We start from the raw sequence: 19,017 nt of genomic DNA on the forward strand, positions 1-19,017 counted from the left end.
TTGTGCTCACCCCTTAATTTTACTGAGACTGGAATTTTTAATGACATTATTTGCATTCAGCTTTAATCTGTTCATCAGATGACATTTTTTAACTATTAACTTGCCATTTATATCTAACAAGCTTTGGGACTATCAGCACGTTCCCAGTTCCATATTAGTTTTTTCATTTGTGCCACGACTACAGAGCTACAATGTGAATGGCATTAATGGTATTTTATTTTGCATAACACAAAAATAACTCCATAGTTGTATTGCAACTATTGGCCAAAGAATTATCTGATACAATAATCATAATATTTAGATAAGATTTCCTTGGCAGCTGCTAACCACAGGGTGACTGAGCTAGCTGGTTTCCCTGTACAAGCACAGATACAGCAGACGTCTTTGTCTTTGTTGATCTGGGGTTACCCTTCCCTGAAGCTCCCAAAAATTCATGGGTTTTGGGGAGGCTTCACACTTTCTCTTCCGTTTGGCCCCCTTAAAACTCCCCCCATTTGAAGAGATGGTAGGCAGGAAACTCCAGGGTATGATCTGGATCCAAGAAATTAAAAGAATAGTCAATATTTATGTATATATCCTACAGAAACTTAATTTTGTTGCTGTAAAGTTAGCTTATCACTCAACAAACAAAACACCTTCAATCCACAAATCCATTTTACTGCTATCATTATATCCTATATATAGGTCAGGCTGTGACAAGGAAGTAAATAATGCAAAATAAATAATACAGTCTTAAAAATTTGCAACATTGCCCAAAGAATCAAAGTGTTTCATATTAATTGTTGCTCATATTAAAACTTAATGGGCCTGATTTTCCACTGTCTCATTTAGTCACTAACATCAGTTCAAAACATTACCAAGTCGGAACTCTCCAATTATTCACACTTGTTTTACATCCACTGTGCATAGGCCTGAATGACTGCACAATGTGCAAGGCAATGGAATATCAGGCCCAAAATATTTAATTTAGAAATGCACACAGCTACATTTAAAATTCATTGGCATTCAGGTCTGGGAGATTATTTTTTAATACCATGAGTTCTACATCCTGCAAGAAGTATATACGCACAATACATTCTATATGTTTAACATGGACAGAAAAGCCTTCTGGTTGTATACTAAAGAAGAACACAGGAAACATATAAAACACTGGACCACTTTCTGCATATAATTGTTACTTATGCTAATACTGAATAAAGATAGTGCCTCTCCCTCTCAAAATTTCTTCCACCTAAAATACTTACACAAAGTGTGATAACAGATCAGTATTACAAAGCCACATAATTGAACATTCAAATAATGGTGAACAGGCACAAGATACAAACAAGTTTTAATCATGGACAAAAAATACTGCACTGTTGAGCAGATGATTCCATGCTCTCAGGTATCTTGGGCTCATACTTCATATTTCATAGTTTCTGAACTTCCTCAGAAGCTCTGAAGGGGCATCACCTGACCAGCGGAAACGCAAGTGTGAGCAATTTGCATCTAAAAATCCTATGAAAAAAGAAAAAAGGGGAGAGGAAATTAATTATTAAAAGAAACATTTAAAATTGACAAGGCTTAAGTGGTTATAGTGTAGTTGTAGCCATGTCAGTCCCAGAATATTAGAGAGAAAATGTGAGTAAGGTAACATCTTTTATTGGATTCTCTCTCACCAACAGAAGTTGGTCCAATAAAAGATATTACCTCACCCACTTAGGCTAAAGTAGGTCTTGATTACTGTGACTAAAATATAAGTCAAATGTAGGTCTTTAGCATGAAGTTTCAGTCTTTGATCAGGGGAGGGGGGAGAGAAGGGGAGAGAGAGAGAGAGAGAGAACAAAGGTGTCATCTGGACAAAACCTATTAACAAACTGAGCAAATATGGGCAATGAGTCTGTTCTGTTCATTCCCTCTGAAGCATCTAGCACTGGCCACTGTCAGAAGACAGGATACTGTGCTAGATGGACCACTGGTCTGAGCCAGGATAGTCATTCTTATGTTCTCATCTATATGAAAATAGATGTATCAATATATATGGAAAACAAAAAACATGAGCCCTTTGACACTCCACAAGCATGTTACAGAGGAAGTCTTTCAGATATGCTGAACAATCCAAGTAAGTTCTAAAACATAACTGATGTGAAAAGAAAGCCTTATAGTAGTTTATTATAACATAATACTCCTTGATGAAAGAAAGCCATGCAACTTATTTAAATCCATCTAATCAGAATTTTTATCAGAGACTACCTAATACAGGGGTTCTCAAACTGGGGGGTTAGGACCCCTCAGGGGGTTGCGAGGTTATTACATGGGGGGTCGCGAGCTGTCAGCCTCCACCCCAAACCCCGCTTTGCATCCAGCATTTATAATGCTGTTAAATATATTTAAAAGTGTTTTTAATTTATAAGGGGGGGTCACACTCAGATGCTTGCTACTTGAAAGGGGTCACCAGTACAAAAGTTTGAGAATCACTTACCTAGTACATCAGAAAAAGATAAAACTGAAATTATTTAAAAAATAAATAAAAAACAACCCCAAAATTTGGAAATCAAAACATCTTTGCACCGTAATATATTAGTAATATATTAATGTATTAAAGTCCAACAGCCTTAACTTATGACTTAAAATGGCAATTATAGTCTGCTAAACTTGTAAAGAGCATCATTTGTTTAATGTTAAATGTAACTCCAGTTATACTTCATGTGTATAAAATTTTCTTATTGTATTTGCTACATTCCAAAGATGTCTGTTTTTAAACAAGAGTTTAATCCGTCACAGCTCTACCTCACTTCCTATTTGATCAGGCAGTACTTTGTTACATTATAATCACATGCTGTTCTGTGATGGCCCAGACCCAGAATTATGAAACCACTGCAGGATCAAACAAAAAGAGAAGAGAGTCTGTATTGATCTAGCATGATAGAGCCCCTCTAACAAAATAAACAAACTCTTTGAGACAAGGAATAGGTCATCTTCTGTGTTTTTATATAGAACCAAACACAGTCAGTATTTTAATAACTAAAAGATGTATTAATTTTTGCAGTGGAAGAATTAATGGGACTCAGAATAAGCTCAGAGTCGCCCAGTTCCAATTTATGCCTTTAGGTTTTTTTAAAAGTTTACAGATTGATTTTTTCTTTACACTAAGACCCCCTGTATACTTCTTCAGAAGTGTAAAAGGTCCTTGAATTAGGTGTAAATATCATTTATACCCACTCATGTACATTGCGAGACCAGTGTAAAAGGGCCTTAGTGTAAATGAGAATTAGTTAGCCCCTAAATGTTTAGCGCAGAAAATACCACAAAACTAGATTATTAATTTATATTGCATGTAGCACTGAGGAGCCCTAGTCATGGACCAGGACCCCACTGCTCTGTACAAAACACACAACAAGATATCCTTGCTCCAAAGAGTTTACAATCTAAGTATCTGACAAGAGACAACAGATAGATAGACAGGGAAGAACAAGGAAACAATAAGACAATACTGATCAGCATGATAGGCAGTGATCTCAGAACACCAGCAGTCTAACTACGGTCAATTTTTTTTGTAGTCATGACAGAAAAAGAGAGTTTAAAGGAGGGTTTTGAAGGAGGATTGTGATGCAGCTTTGCAGATGTTCGCTGAAAGCTCCTTCCAAGCCAGAGGGGCAGCATAAGAGAAAGCACAAAAGGTGCTTGTTTGAAAATTTAACAAGTGGGCAGTGGAGGCTGAAATCACAGGCCACAACTGAAAGAGACATAACTTGAACTTAGTCTAGGATTTGTAATATTTTATAGACAAAAGAATATCGAAATTTGCCTCTTTTGGATGAAAAAGTTGTTACACAATTCTGTAATAAATTACATCAAAATCCAGGACACAAGTGGTATAAAACTGGGCCCTAACTGAGATAGCTAGTTAAATTAAGAGCCTGCAGCAATTGGAATCCTTAATATTGCAATTTGCACCTCTCAGGCCCTGATTTTCAAAATTGTACATATGCAGTTACTTGAATGTGAAGTTATGTTCTATGCATACAAGAGGCCAGCTGCATGAGTGATCACATTAATTGTACTCACAGTTCTGAAAATCATGTTCTCTGTCTAATATTCTTACAGGTGCACACCAAGTAATAAGACATATGCAAATGTACAGGAAAGTAAGGGAATGGGAATGATTGAAAAAAATTATATAGTCACCCATTTCTTATTCAGTTTATCCTTTAAGGCCCAGTCCTGAATATCATACTCAAGCAAAACTCCCACTTAATTAGATGGGAGTTTTCCATGAGTAAAAACTTCAGTATCAGGTAAAATGCCTGGACACTGAAATCTGTGACATTACTGATTCCACTTACTTGGAGAGTCTGGACTCTTTGGTGATTGTGGCTTCTCATCAGAAGTCTCAGCATCGTCTTGCTCCCTTCTCTCAGCTGACAATCCATCTTTATTGTTTTCAGTCTGTTGGGCCCAAGTGTCATTAGTTATGTTGTTGCTATTATTTAGCTCAGGTGCTTCCAGCATTGGCTCTTTCTTACTTCTGACAGCCCAGTGCATTGACTAAAAAAAATTAAAATAACAAATGGACAAATCTAAGTTGTATATTACAGTTTAAACATAACATAGGCTAGTTTTCTACTTTAAAGGATTCAGTGTGCAGTTACACAGATTTATTCTTTTTAACTAACAGAAGTATGCTCTAGAACATGGATTCTCAACCTTTTTCTTTCGGAGCCCCCCGCCCCCTCTCAACATGCTATAAAAACTCCACGGCCCGCCTGTGCCACAATAACTGGTTTTCTGCATATAAAAGCCAGGGCCAGTGTTAGGGGGTAGCAAACAGGGCAATTGCTTGGGGCCCTATCCCACAGGGTCCCCCCGTGAAGCTACGTTGCTCAGGCTTCAGCTTCAGCCCCAAGTGGCAGGGCTCAGGGCCCCGGGATTCAGACTCATGTGGTGGGGTTTTGGCTTTCTACCCTGGGTCCCAGCAAGTCCAATGCTGGCCCTGCTTGGTGGACCCCCTGAAACCTGCTTGCAGCCCCCCAGGAGTTCCTGGACCTCTAGATGAATCCCTGCTCTAGAATGCTATAAAAAGGCTTTCTGGAAGTTACAGATCATTAGGAAAATGAAACTGAATTTTGGAATTAGCAGTTGAGTAGCTTGGGTGATTGTGACGTTATTGACATAATCTGTAACCATATAGATCACTGTTGCAACCACTGTTATATACTTGTAGCAAATATTATTCAAAGGTCGGGGTGTCTATGGGAAGTTATGATTTGCTGGTTATGATTATGCAATCTGTATGTATCATTTTTGTAATTGAAGTTATTAATATTGGCTTTATACTGTCTGTATTTCAAACTTAGGGTACGTCTACACTACAGGATTATTCCGATTTTACATAAATCGGTTTTGTAAAACAGATTGTCTAAAGTCGAGTGCACGCGGCCATACTAAGCACATTAATTCGGCGGTGTGCGTCCATGGTCCGAGGCTAGCGTTGATTTCCGGAGCATTGCACTGTGGGTAGCTATTCTGTAGCTATCCCATAGTTACCGCAGTCTCCCCCGCCCCTGGGAATTCTGGGTTGAAATCCCAGTCCCTGATGGGGCAAAAATCATTGTCGCAGGTGGTTCTGGGTAAATGTCATCAGTCATTCCTTCCTCCGGGAAAGCAGCAGCAGACAATCATTTCGTGCCCTTTTTCCCTGGATTGCCCTGGCAGACGCCATAGCATGGCAACCATAGAGCCTGTTCTGCCTTTTGTCACTGTCACCGTATGTGTACTGGATGCCGCTGACAGAGGCGATACTGCAGCGCTACACAGCAGCATTCATTTGCTTTTGCATGATAGCAGAGACGGTTATCAGTCGTTCTGTACCGTCTGCTGCCATGGTAAATTGGCAATGAGATGACGGTTATCTGTCGTTCTGTTCGTCTGCTGCTATTATGGGTGCCCTGGCTGAGGTCGGCTGGGGCACAAAGGCAAAAATGGAGGACTCCTGAGTCAATCCCTCCTTATTGGTATCTAAAAATAGAGTCAGTCTGCTAGAATATGGGGCAAGTGTAACTGAAGAACCAGTGTTTTCAGAGAACCACGAAGCACAAGCCGCTCCGTGTCAGATCCCGCGAAATGATGAGCTGCATGCATTCACGGGGGTGCCCTGCAACAACCCACCCGTTGCTTCCTCCTCCCCAACCTCCTGGGCTACGTGGCAGTGTCCCTCCATTGGTCATGAAGTTAAAAGAATGCAGGAATAGAAACACTGACTTGTTAGTGAGATAAAATAAGGGGAGCAGCCTCTAGCTGCTATGATAGTCCAGGCAGGACTTAAGGGATGTGGGGAGACGGAAGCCACATCCCGCCTGCTAGATAGTCCAGCAGGACATTAAGCAGTGTGGGGGAGAGGAGCCCATCCGCTGCTTATGATAGTCCAGGCAGTACAGAATCTTTCTTTACACATGAAGGGAGGGGCTGATGGAGCTCAGTCCCCAGTTGCTAGGATGAAACGGTTACCAGCTGTTCTGTCCATCTACTGGAATGACCAGAATCATATGCTATTTTACCAGAGCGCCCTCAGCCAGCTCATCGAGCCAGCCAGGAATACTCAGCAGCTATCAAGCTATGTTACCGTCTGCCACCGGGGAGGGAAGAGGAGCGGATACTGCTCTTTACTGCGCGCATCGCGTTAACGCAGCATCATACACATAGGGACATTAAAAAGTCAAGAAATGATTTTTTCCCTTTCTTTCACGTGGGGGAGGGGTAAATGACGAGCTTACCTGAACACGCCGACAATGTGTTTGAATACAGGCATTGGAGCTCAGCAAGAATGCAAATACTTTTCAGAGACTGCTGTGGACTGTGTAGCTGGAGTCTTCATACCCTCCTCCCTCCCTCCATGAGCGTCCATTTGATTCTTTGGCTTCCGTTACGCTTATCACGCAGCTGTGTACGTTGGAGATTTTTTCAAACGCTTTGGCATTTCGTCTCCTGTATGGACTCTGATAGAACAGATTTGTCCTCCCCATACAGCGATCAGATCCGTCATGCTGAGCTCTTTTGGATTGGGACTGCATCGCCACGCGTCTGATCAGAGCTCATGCTCGGCAACAGGAATAGAAATCAAAAGTTGCGGGGCTTTTCTGTCTCCTGGCCACTGCATCGAGTTCAGATTGCTGTCCAGAGGTCACAGTGTGCACTGTGGGATACTGCCGAGGCCAAACCATCGATCTGCGGCACATAACCCTAATCCGATATGGTAATACGATTAGCGTACCTCTCGTTGGGAGGAGTACAGAAACCGATTTAAAGAGCCTTTATATTCAATTAAAGGGCCTCGTAGTGTGGACAGGTGCGGTGTTAAATCGTTTAACGCTGCTAAAATCGTTTAAAACGCGGTGTAGACCAGGCCTTATGCTATGCTTCTGGTGAACCAGACAAGTTGGTGTCAGCTCTGCCTAGCCTGCTTGATAGCCCATTAAGGACCATCAGCTATACAATGGACCCATTGAGAGAAGGCAGATACACCTTGTGACTCAGCAATGTATGCAGGGATTTGTCCATGTGACTCCAAACTCCATTTTGCTGTAATTTTCCACAGTAAGAACAGAGATGTTCTTATACCTGGAAGCAACTATAAAAGGCTGATGCCTCATCTCCATCTGGTCTTCAATCCTGCCTTTTACCTCTGGAGAGACTTTGCTACAAACGGAAGCTCTACACAAAGGACTGATGACCCATCGCAGCTGTGGATGTACTTCAGAGACTTGCTTTGAACCTGCAGTTTATTCTATCACAGCTTACAAGCCTGAACCAAGAACTCTGCCAGTACTGTTTGTAATTGATTCCATTTAACCAATTCTAGCTTTCACCTATATCTTTTTTCTTCTGTGATTCTAAAGGACTGGCAACAGCATGATTTGTGGGTAAGATCTGATTTGTATATTGACCTAGGTCTGGGGCTTGCTCCTTTAGGATCGAAAGAACTTTTTTTTTTCTTTTATTGGGTATTGGTTTTCATAACCATTCATCTCCATAACGAAGGGTACTGGTGGTGATAACAGAAAACTGGAATGTCTAAGGGACTTGTGTGATTTGTGATTAGCCAGTGGGGTAAAACCAAAGTCCTCTCTGGCTGGTTTGCTTTGCCTTGGAGGTGAAAAAACCCCAGCTTTGGGCTGTAACTGCCCTGCTTTAAGCAATTTGTCCTGAATTGGCACTCTCAGTTGGGTCCCACCAAAACCAGCATTGTTACAGTGATATTCATCTAGATTCTATAGTTACATTTGGATAGGGATGAAGGAGGACAAGTGGAGATGCAGCAAATAATTCTAAGGTATTAATATATTTTGCTCACCCTCTGCTCAGTAAAATTTTCAAGAGCACCTAGGAGATTTAGAATCTTAGTCCCATTTTCAAAAGTAACAGGCATTTCAGAGCTTAGTCACTTTTAAAAATGGGACTTAGGCATTTCTGGAAGTGTTACTTCGATCTAACTCCCACTATAGTCAATGGAAATACTCCTACTGACTTTAACTGGAATTGAATCAAGCTTGGAGGGACTGATCCTCCAATCCATATATACTTATGTATGATGCTTTATAGGCAAATGGTCTCAGACATTTTTTCACAACATTTGTTTGCAGGACAATTTGTTTGCTCACCTCTAGTAGGACCCAGTCATGCACAGTACTATATATTCTCAATTCACATTCATGTTAATTTAATTAATTGAGGGTGATCAGGATATTGCACGACTGGGACCTAGTAGATATATGCAAAAAAAAATTCCCACCAGTAAAATTTGTGGAAAAATTCTAAGAATGTCTGTCTGCAAAGCACCAAGCATATCAATAGCTTTATAGACATATATAATTCAAACATACATACTTTTTAAAAAAGTGTAGGTTTTCCTCAACTTACAAGGAAAACTTAAAGACAGTTTTTCATGGATACAGTTTTCTTTCCAGAGGTCAGGGCAGAGGGGATGTCTACATAAGACCTTTCAAGGAAAATGGTGATATTTTACTCTTCTACTTCATTAAAAAAAGAGAAAATGCAGCCATACCAGGTGAAATCCTAGACCCATTGAAGGCAATAATAAAATTTCCTCCTCTTGGTGGATCTAAATCCTGGTTTTCTTCTGGCCCGTTCAGATACTCCACCAAGTCTCTGATGGATGAATAACGTAACTTGTGCTGTTTGCTGAGCCAACTGGTCTTCCTAGGATGGAGCTGAATTACAACTCCTGACAATCTGTGTGGCAATATGGAGCTTTGAGAGCTTAAAAGCTCTTAGGAGTTGTAGTTAGCTGACCAGGAATTTTGTTCTTTAAGAGTTAACCTATTGCTGTTACTTATTCCATACTTGAAGCAATATTCCCCTGCTTTGACATAACTATTAGGGAAATTATTGTGTAGAGAAGGAGAGTGGTGATTTAATTTATTTTCATAATGAGATTTTAACATTGTCTATTCAGGGGAATTCTCTCCTTTATTTCTCTGAGAAAAAGATTTCCAAAAAGTATTCATTAGAAATGCAATGTCTAGATCACTACCAAAAATACAAAGCACAAGAAGTGTCAGAAATAACCTCTGGATGCTGCTGCTGGTGTGATGTTCAGACAAGAGGATACAGATTCACAGGGAAGCCTGCAGTGGTTTTTTTAAGTGTCATCTCACACATCCAAACTAAATGTTCAAATAAATAAAATTTAAATTTGAGGTAGAAAATGCACCTGAAATGTTTTTGTGTTCATATATCACTGTTGTTGTTGTTTGATGTTAAAATAATCTAAGTACCAATGGAAAATAATTCTCTCTCTCTCTCTCCCCTTTTCTGAAACTATGGACTGTTGATGGTTTCACAAGGGTCAGAAATTAAAACAGTGGTCACTTGACAGCTGTATAATATATAAGATATCAGGCCAAAGAGGCGTCCCAAAGGATTTAAAATTTATCTCTGATTCTATGGTATGTAGAGGAGCAGAAAGGCAAGTAAACAGGCAGGAAAAGAACAAAATTTCTTCTGATCTGTGAGTGATACACACTTGGACTGATCAAATAACAGATTCAATTTGAAACAAACAGTCTATTTAGTAAAGCTCTCCATATGCTGTATTTAGAATTTTGGTCCATTTGTAAAGATGGGAATATGCTACTGGTTTACTTTGGTTTTGATTCTACCTAATCATGTTATTCTGTTGCCATTAAATATTTTCCCTTGTTTGACCTAAAAAGGCTGGTAACAGTTGGCATATGTCAATTATTTTAATGTCTTGCACTGTAAAACCAAGGAGATGTTGAGGGAGTTGACAGAACTACTATATAATTTGTGGGAAAAAACCTTTCAAGGACCAATGAATTTGTTACATTAAGTAAATGCAGCACAAGACAGGAGAATAACTTAGAATGGGTGCCCTTAAAAACATGACATTTACCTCCTTATCATAATTTGTACTGCTTATTTTAGATCTTGCAGTAATAGAGAGTCTACTGCTGAAATGTGTTAATATTTCTGCATCTCAACTTATCTGTATCTTCCAAATAATGTATTCTTTACAATCCTTTCAAGGGATAGAGGCTATGCCAAGCCCTGAATGTTGCACATTTTTTAATACTTTGCACTTGATAACTGTAAGACATCTTCTGACATTTCATCATCATCATGTTCCTATTACGTTTAGAGCAGTGACGAAGCTCCTCCACTCCTGTCTGTTTCTGACAAGTCTTTTGGTTCCCCAGCTGTGCCCCAAGTTTTTCAGCTCGGCTTCCACAGCTCTTTGCCATGTTGTTTTTGGCTGGCCTTGTTTTTGCTTGCCTTCAGGTGTCCATCTTATTGCTACTCTGGTGATGAAATCAGTTTTCATTCAAAGCACATGACCCATCCATCTCTAACGCCTCCTAGCAATGATGGTGCTCAGATCCTCTTGGCTGCACTGTGTCAGTAGATCTTGGTTTGAGATTGTTCTCGGTCAAAAGATACGGAGGATTTTTCTGAGTCAGGCTGTATGAAATGAAGACAGTTTGGACATGTCATACTTTCTCATTCCCAAGCATTCTGCACTATAAAGTAGTGTTGAAAGTACGTAACTCTGATAAATCTTGAGTTTGGTTTAGGTGCTGTATTTTCATGATTTCCAGACTGTATTTAAGCTCCTGAAGGTGTTCCTGGCTCTACTGATTTTGTTCTGGATGTCCTGGCTTGTTCCACCATCCTGGCTGATGGTGCTGCCCAAGTATGTAAATGTTTCTACATTGGTGAGAACATGATCCTCTATCCGTACTGGTGATGGTGGCAATACTAAAGGTTATGATATCTGTTTTATTGCGGTTGATTTTCAGTCCAATTTGCTGGCTGAATGCGTTGAGTTGAGTTGTTTTTTCTTGTAGATGGTGTTGCTTATGTGATAGGAGAGGGACATCATCTGCGAAATCCAGATCTTCAAGGGATAAGAGTGTCCATTTAATGCCTCTTGGCATGTCTTCTGTTGTACACCACAGTCAATGGCAATGTTGAAAAGGATTGCAGACATAACACACCCCTGACATACTCCTGTTTTGACTTCAAAACTGAGCTCACTGTGATCAGCACTGCATGTAAAGTTGAAACAGAATCTTTTGATGACGCTGATTATACAGAAAGGAATTCCATATGCCAGCAGAATGCGCCATAGGCTGGTCCTGTGAATGCTATCAAAAGCCTTCTCAAAGTGTACGAAGTTTATGTAGCGTTGCTGTTGCCATTCTAAGCACTGTTCTATTATATTTCGTAAAGTGAAGATCTGGTCTATGCATCTATGCCCTTTCCGAAAATCAGCTTGCTGTTTTCTCAGAACGCTATCAACTGCCTCTGATATATGCTGAACTATGATCTTAACAATACTTTTCTTGGCACAGATAAAAGCATGATACCAAGCCGGTTATTACAATCACTGAGAGTTCCTTTCTTTGGTATCTTCACTATAACCCCATTGGTCCACTCATCTGGCACTTTTTCCCTTTCCCAGACTGATGTAAATAGAGGGGCCAGGATAGATGCTGCTAATTCTGACATTGAGAGACTTGTAAATTATGCTGGAAAGATCTCCCACACTGTATTACTCCATGTTATTTGAAGTTTACACACTGATGATAAAAACAGTGTTCAAAAAGCTTCACTCACTGTATTAATTTGCATGTACACCTTGTAATAGCCTCCTACTCAGATTCTGAACCTTAGCGTTCATAAACTGAGAAGCTAACATGAAACCTCCAAGCTTACTACCAGCTTGGATCTGATCTCGCTGCCACCAATCAGGATTCAGGGCTCCTGATCACCCCCAAGTCGCCCCAACCTATCCCTGGGAGGACCCCCAAGACCCAGAGCCCTGGGTCCCTCTATCTCATCCCCGCACTTCCCCCTTCCGCTTTAGCCTGAGCGATGCGTACAATTCCCCTTGAATACAAACCAGACAGGACAATCTACCTCCCCTGAGGCTATCATTCAAACCTAGTCAAGCTACAACAAAGAGATTTCCACCCCCTTGTTGTCCATAGCCGTAACTAAGCAGAAAAAAACCTCAAGCAAGTCTTAAAAGAAAACTTTAATATAAAAGAAAAGAAATTACATAGTAAATCAACTCTGCATAAAAACGCTCAACAGGCAATTGCTTATAAGAATTAGGAATAACAGTCTGATTCAAAAATAGCCAATTTAAACACAGCACAGCACACACATGTAAATACAAAACAAAGCATATAACAGCCTATTGCTTTGCTACCCTTTGTACTTACAACTTGGTAGTAGAAGGGTAGAAAGAAGATTGGAGAGAGGAAAAGTTGCTCCCATAGCCGAAAGAACCAAAGACACAGACTCAAAACCCCTCCTGAGGTTCCCTACCTTTTTATTAAAATTGGTATTATGATATGGCTCCGTCAGGTGTTTGGTATACTTTAGGAGGATGATTATATTACTAATTTATGACACACCTACACTAATGTAATTGTGTTTTATGTAATCATAAATGAATGTCATCTACTGCTACTATAAACCACTATATTTTTACCTGTTTTCCGAGCTTGAATTCCAGGAAGCTGATTTTAAAAAAAAATCAAGTATAGCTACATATAATTAGCCGGAAATAAAGTTTGTGGAAAAAACATCTAAGGTGCCTGAACAGAACAAATTAATACCTCTGATACCTGGGAGTCACATCAAAGACAAAATATCAAAACTTCTGAATAGTTTGGTTTGCTCAGACATAATTAGCATCTTCCAGATTATTTATCTTCATAGAGTATTTCTTCTCAAAATGAATTGTAGTACTCAGTGTTCAGGGCAGTGGTGACATCAACAGAATTAATACACAGCAATGACTTACTCATTTTCACAAGCATCAATAAAAAATATAAATCAACAGCAGCTGATATAGACTAGAAAATAAACAAAAAGTAAAGAAATGACTAGAAAAGATCATTTGTTTATGAACTAGAAAAATATTAATTTAAATATCATTTGTCATTATTATTTATTAGGTTAGAATCTATCAATTATTAGGGAAAACAACTGGTTATACTAGAGAAATGCAGGTGTTTCCAGATTGCCATATTAAATCCTCATAGCCAACAGGAAAAAAAACATAACTTCAGATACACCTCTACCTTGATATAACACTGTTCTTGAGAGCCAAAAAATCTTACCGCATTATAGGTGAAACCGTGTTATTTTGAACTTGCTTTGATCTACCGGAATGCGCAGCCTCCCCCACCAGCACTGCTTTACCGCATTATATCCAAATTTGTGTTATATCGGGTCATGTTATATTGAGGTAGCAGTGTACTACGGCATTAAATTTTTTGTTGGTATGCTGGTTACTCCAAAAATCTATTCAATATTTTCATTAAAGAAATTACTGAAGATTTATTTTCCTAGGGTGAAATCCTGGCCCCAATGAAGTCAATGACAATATGGCATTGACTTTAATGAGGCCAGGATTTCACTCCCAGTAATCATTCTGAAAACAATCTTAAAATATACCACGAGTCTTTTATCATAGTACATTTCTTTGGTTAACCAAGATCATATAGCCACTTCCAACCTCAGATAAATTATTTTTAAATAACTGAAGTGTTTTGAAATGTTGAGAAAGTTGCTATGGGATTGACAGAAATATAAGATAAAACCTACTGATATATTGTCCCTGAGAACAAAAACCAGATAACGAGAGTTTCACCACATATGTGTTCATAAATGTCTATATCATCTGACTGCCTTCCGGTTTGTGGCATTTGGTTTTTTAATGAATTCAGGGGTATTTTTCTGCACTATTGTTACATAATGCTATGCAACAATTTTGGTGGAGTATTTTTGGTCACATAGCAGCACTGCTTCTAATTAGTGTCCTTTCCTCCATCAGATCAACACTGGGAAACTGATTAAAAAACAATAGATGGCTGTTATAATCAACAGTCCTTAATCTCTGACCCATCCTTTTTTGCCCATATAAAAATTTCCATTCCCATAGATCTACCTAATCTTCTAATGCTAATGTATACCCAGGAAATTTAGGTAAACAAAAAACAACCATTTTTATGGAGTCGCTCAGAGCCTCCCACTGCTGGAATGGAATGGTAATTTTGCTTCGTCGCCAGTAATCATAAGAAGCTCGACTCTCTTCGTTAGTAAGAATCTCTTTAGCCTGCTGCAGCTTCTGAAAATTCTCCACTAAAACACAAACCAAAAGGATGTTACATCAAATACTTATTTTTAAATAAATTAATTCCCTTGTGCAACAGGAATGACCTATAAATAGCTATGTAACAGCAACATAGGTTGGGGCAGAAAAAGAGAAAAAAAGAGTGATGAAGGGATGTGGAAGTTCTGCTCACTGCTTTGCGGAAGTCTTAGCTGACTCAATAGCTAACATCTTTAGTGGACAATTGATGCCCTCTTTCAGATGAACAATTCAATGGAAATGTGGAGCCTTTTTGTTGGTTTAGAAGCTTTATAAACTTGAGGGCTATCAAAATTATGTGGTATTCAAAGCAAAACACAAGGTGTTGCCCCCTTTAAAAACCAATATTGTAATAGCATGACAGCATTTCACAAGGAACATAGTATGATCCGAAGCACCAAGGAAGTTAGAGCAGAACACACCACCAAGGGACAGTAAGAAAGAAGTATAATGACATTATGTGAGCAGCAAGCAGAAGAATCTTAACATAGCATAGTATAGGTTAGCTAATGGCATTGCTTAACCCCACATCTTTTGTGTGTGTAATAAGACATTAACTTAAATTCCAGATTGTGTGAATAAGATCTCTTATTTCTCTTGCAGGAAGAAAAATTCTTTATAAAACGGTTATTAAGGATGCAGCTGTGTGTTACTATTTGCGTAAAGGTTACAAAGATTTACATTTTATCTATGAGTCATCCTTATTAGAGTGGCTTATTATTATTATTATTTATTTATTCCAGTTTATAGTAGACACTTCTTTTGAAATATGCTGAATTCAAACACTAACCAAAGCTGATAAGCATAAATCAAACACCACACAGGATTTTTTTTCTTAATTCTGTTTCTTTTTTCCAGTGTGACCAGTTTTGGGGAGGTAAAAAGCAGTCTAGTTTGATAGTTATTTTTTAATACGCTGGTATTGAAATGAATCATACAAAGTCAATGTTTACTGTGCTGTGAAAATATAAGGCATTTAGTAGACTGTTCAAGTCAATGAAGCATAAACTGTTTGCTCTTAATACATAGGACTGCTCCACTATTTGGGTCTTGGGCTCCCCTTCTTTTTTAAATGATTTATTTTTACTTCAATTTAATACTAAAAATTCCAAGCAATGGACCAGATTTGGGTCTCACTTGTGCCTCTGCCTCCTCACTGAGGTCAATAAGGTAGCCTCAGTTTATTTACTGAAGAATTTGGTCCTGTTATCCAGCTGCACTTTCAAGTATGTTTAAATATATTTTGGAAAATAGGATTTAAGATCATTTTGTAAAAGGTGGACTCTTCAATAAATTTTGGAGGGATCCCTCTCAGGCTCTCTCAGAATGAAGACTCACACTCCATTTTATTTTTATTCCCCCATCAATCTATTGAGCCTCAACTCACATTTCAGAAAGCCAAGAAGAGCTAACTGCAACTTAATACCACTCTCACGACATCTGAAGGTATCAGTAGACAGTTACTACTCTTTCATCCTCTTGGGTGTAGTGCCTACTATTCCGGGAGAAGGGTGCAAGCAAGAATCTCAAACTTTAGTCATGAGTAGTTCCAATCAAACTTTAACCCCCTCTGTGGTTGCTACCACTATGTTTGTCAGTGTGCCTCCAATTAAACTGATAGAAAATCTGAATAGAGAAGAGGACCTGCTTCTGCTCCCTTTAGTCATAGGGGGTGGGATTTTCAAAGGGGCCTAAGGGAGCTGGAATTTCAAAAGGATTTGGATGTCTAATTTCCTTAAACCACTTTGAAAATCCCAGTCATCATGTAGTTCCTCACTCTAAGAATAGTCCCACTGATTTCAATATGAGTAGCAGGAGGCAGAATCAGCCTCAAAGTTTTTGGGTGGAGTATCAGAAATGTGCATCACAGAGCACTGTCTTGTTATAACTGGTTTTATACAAACAGTTCCAATATTAAGTGTTGCACCCTGTCCTCAAATTAATCTTTGTTTTGGGAGGTTTTCCATGTACTATGATTTCCATGAACTGGGCCTATGATGTTTGTATACATAGATGCTCTAATTTGGTGTCCAACAACACATTTAGCAATATGTGAGACTTAATGAACAGTAGGGAATGAGCACCTTCAATATACTGTTTATCTTATTTTTTTCTGTGCATTGTGTATAGACATAAAGAAGGCAAGAGCAGGCATTCAAAATGTTTGTGGTCATTGATGACAGTGACCCTGTTGGTTATGGATAAATAAACCTGTCTCAGAGTATCCGGTTTTTCCTGAAGGCACTGTTATGGGGGCAAGGTTAAGATTATCTGCATGACTGACATCATTTCTACAATTTCTGATGTTTGTTGTTGGTCTGCGGAGGGCTGGCCTGTCACATGGTGCTGGGTCCTCCTTATTTCCAGCTGCCAACTTACATTAAAAGAAGCTAAAATACATTAAATATTTTCCTAATGTTACTTTTCATATGAGCAATTATTGTAATTAACCCAAATATGTCATTTAATTCCCAGTGGGAGAAGAGACAGTCCATGCAATCATGCATGGGAGGGAATGTGGTCCACAAGACAATCTCTGGTTTAAAATGTGCATCATCCTATAAAAATTTTAACAACTCCTGGACTAGATAATCAAACAAGTGTCTTCCTGTTCTAATATCCATGATTGTGTAAATGTTACACCAAAATATTAAGGCTTGACATTTAAGAGAGTACATTCCATATATGTAAAAATTATAGAATATTAAAATGAGAATCAATATTTACTGATGGGTTTTAGGCTGCATTCAATGCCTTAACTATAATTTAAGGCAACAGATTGTTTTTAAATAGGAAAGACTACATACCAGCTTTAGGGTTTCCAGGATGTTTGTCAGGGTGACACTCAAGGGCTTTGACCTTAAACTCTGCAAGAATTTGTTCAACCTAAATAAAATATCAACATTTAAAATACATAAATACACACACACACAGGTTTTTGGGACTGGGCTTTTGGGCGGGTGAAGACTCAGGGCGGGGGATGTTTTGCTCTCTTGATTTTACAAGATCCTGTATAATCAAAATATATAACAAAAACCATCTTACAGCTGTGTCACTAATTTAATTTTGTTCTCTGTACTCCCGTCTTTACCCTTTTCTTCATGAACATGTATTTTTCCATAGCTGTACGCTTTGGTTTTAAGAAAACTGTAAGTAAAGGTTCGCACTTGGAAGACTAATGGGGAGGTGGATTAACTATGCTGACAGGATAATTCATTAAAGTGCTACAGCAGCGCAGCTATATCGGTGCAGCTGTGTGTGCTGACAGAACATTTTAATGATAATTCAACTCTTTAGAAACAGGCTGACTAAGGACTCATTCAGCAACAAACTGGAACTGGGGACCAATTTAAGACTTTTAGCGCATCCTCAGTTTAGCTCCAGGCAACTAAAACATGCTATTCCAGTGAAATTCAAACTCTGATAACATCTTGTAGCAAGTTACTATATATATTTAGTAGGAAAGAACTACTTATATATATAGTTCTTTCCTCAGTTTGGCAGTTTGTGAAAATCTCTATCCCCGCTTCATTCCCTGTAACACAAACTTCTAAGAATTATTGAGAATTAAGAATCATGTGATTTTATTTTAAAGCAAAATCTTGTGTCATTCAACTAGTCAGTCCAATTTCACTGAGTAAGTTGCCTGGAAAACAACAGACAGCTATGATGTTTTTACAGATTTTACACTTTGCACTGTACTGCCCTATTACTCTTTCTATGTATGCACATTAGTATGGTGTCTTCAGTTTTTGAATCTAATAAATTACTCATTTTTAAAAAACAGCAATTACATACAGATTGTTGGAACTAGGTACTCAGTAGAGAGACTAGTTACCAATACATCTCTAAAAACTATTTATATACAGGGATTTTAAATGACAAGGTTTACAGTAACATTATTTTTTGAAAATGTAATCTCATTTCTTTTCAGACCTAACTAGAACACAAATTAATATAAAAAATAAGAAAAATAAGATAAAGATATATATAGAGAGGGTAATAGATTTTACCAACTAAGGAGTCTGGGACTCCCCTAAACTGAAATAACACTTCCTGATGTAGGAGGCTATAGATCTGACCATCCCTCTCTCTCTCTCTAACCTGCAGATTCAGAAGATGCCAGGGGCTTCTTTATGGAAGCACTTTGCTGCACTGCCCTGTCATGCCTCTGCCCCCTTCAGTTCCTCCACTCCCTTGAGGACTGATGCTGCAAGGGGCTGAGTACGCTGGCCCTGATCCAGCAAAGCACATAATCAACTTTAACTACTTTAGCAGTTCCACTGAAATGAATGGAACTACTCATGTGCTCAAGTGCTTTGCAAAATTGG

General features: G+C 38.8%; 1 protein-coding gene across 6 annotated transcripts in view; it reads right to left on the reverse strand.

The window, feature by feature from the left end:
• The window catches only part of DNAJC12 (DnaJ heat shock protein family (Hsp40) member C12), an 82,182-nt gene continuing 63,165 nt past the window's right edge, over positions 1-19,017 (reverse strand). For all 6 annotated transcript variants that reach the window (XM_032795279.2, XM_032795280.2, XM_032795278.2 and 3 more), the window contains exons 4-7: positions 17,494-17,572; positions 14,537-14,676; positions 4,326-4,527; positions 1-1,497 (exon numbers count right to left, since the gene is read on the reverse strand). In XM_032795279.2, coding sequence (XP_032651170.1) covers positions 1,403-1,497; positions 4,326-4,527; positions 14,537-14,676; positions 17,494-17,572 — 516 coding nt within the window. In that variant the 3' untranslated portion in view covers positions 1-1,402. The remainder of the gene's footprint in view (positions 1,498-4,325; positions 4,528-14,536; positions 14,677-17,493; positions 17,573-19,017) is intronic.

This window comes from Chelonoidis abingdonii, chromosome 15, assembly GCF_003597395.2.
Source record: "Chelonoidis abingdonii isolate Lonesome George chromosome 15, CheloAbing_2.0, whole genome shotgun sequence".
Lineage (NCBI taxonomy): Eukaryota > Metazoa > Chordata > Testudines > Testudinidae > Chelonoidis > Chelonoidis abingdonii.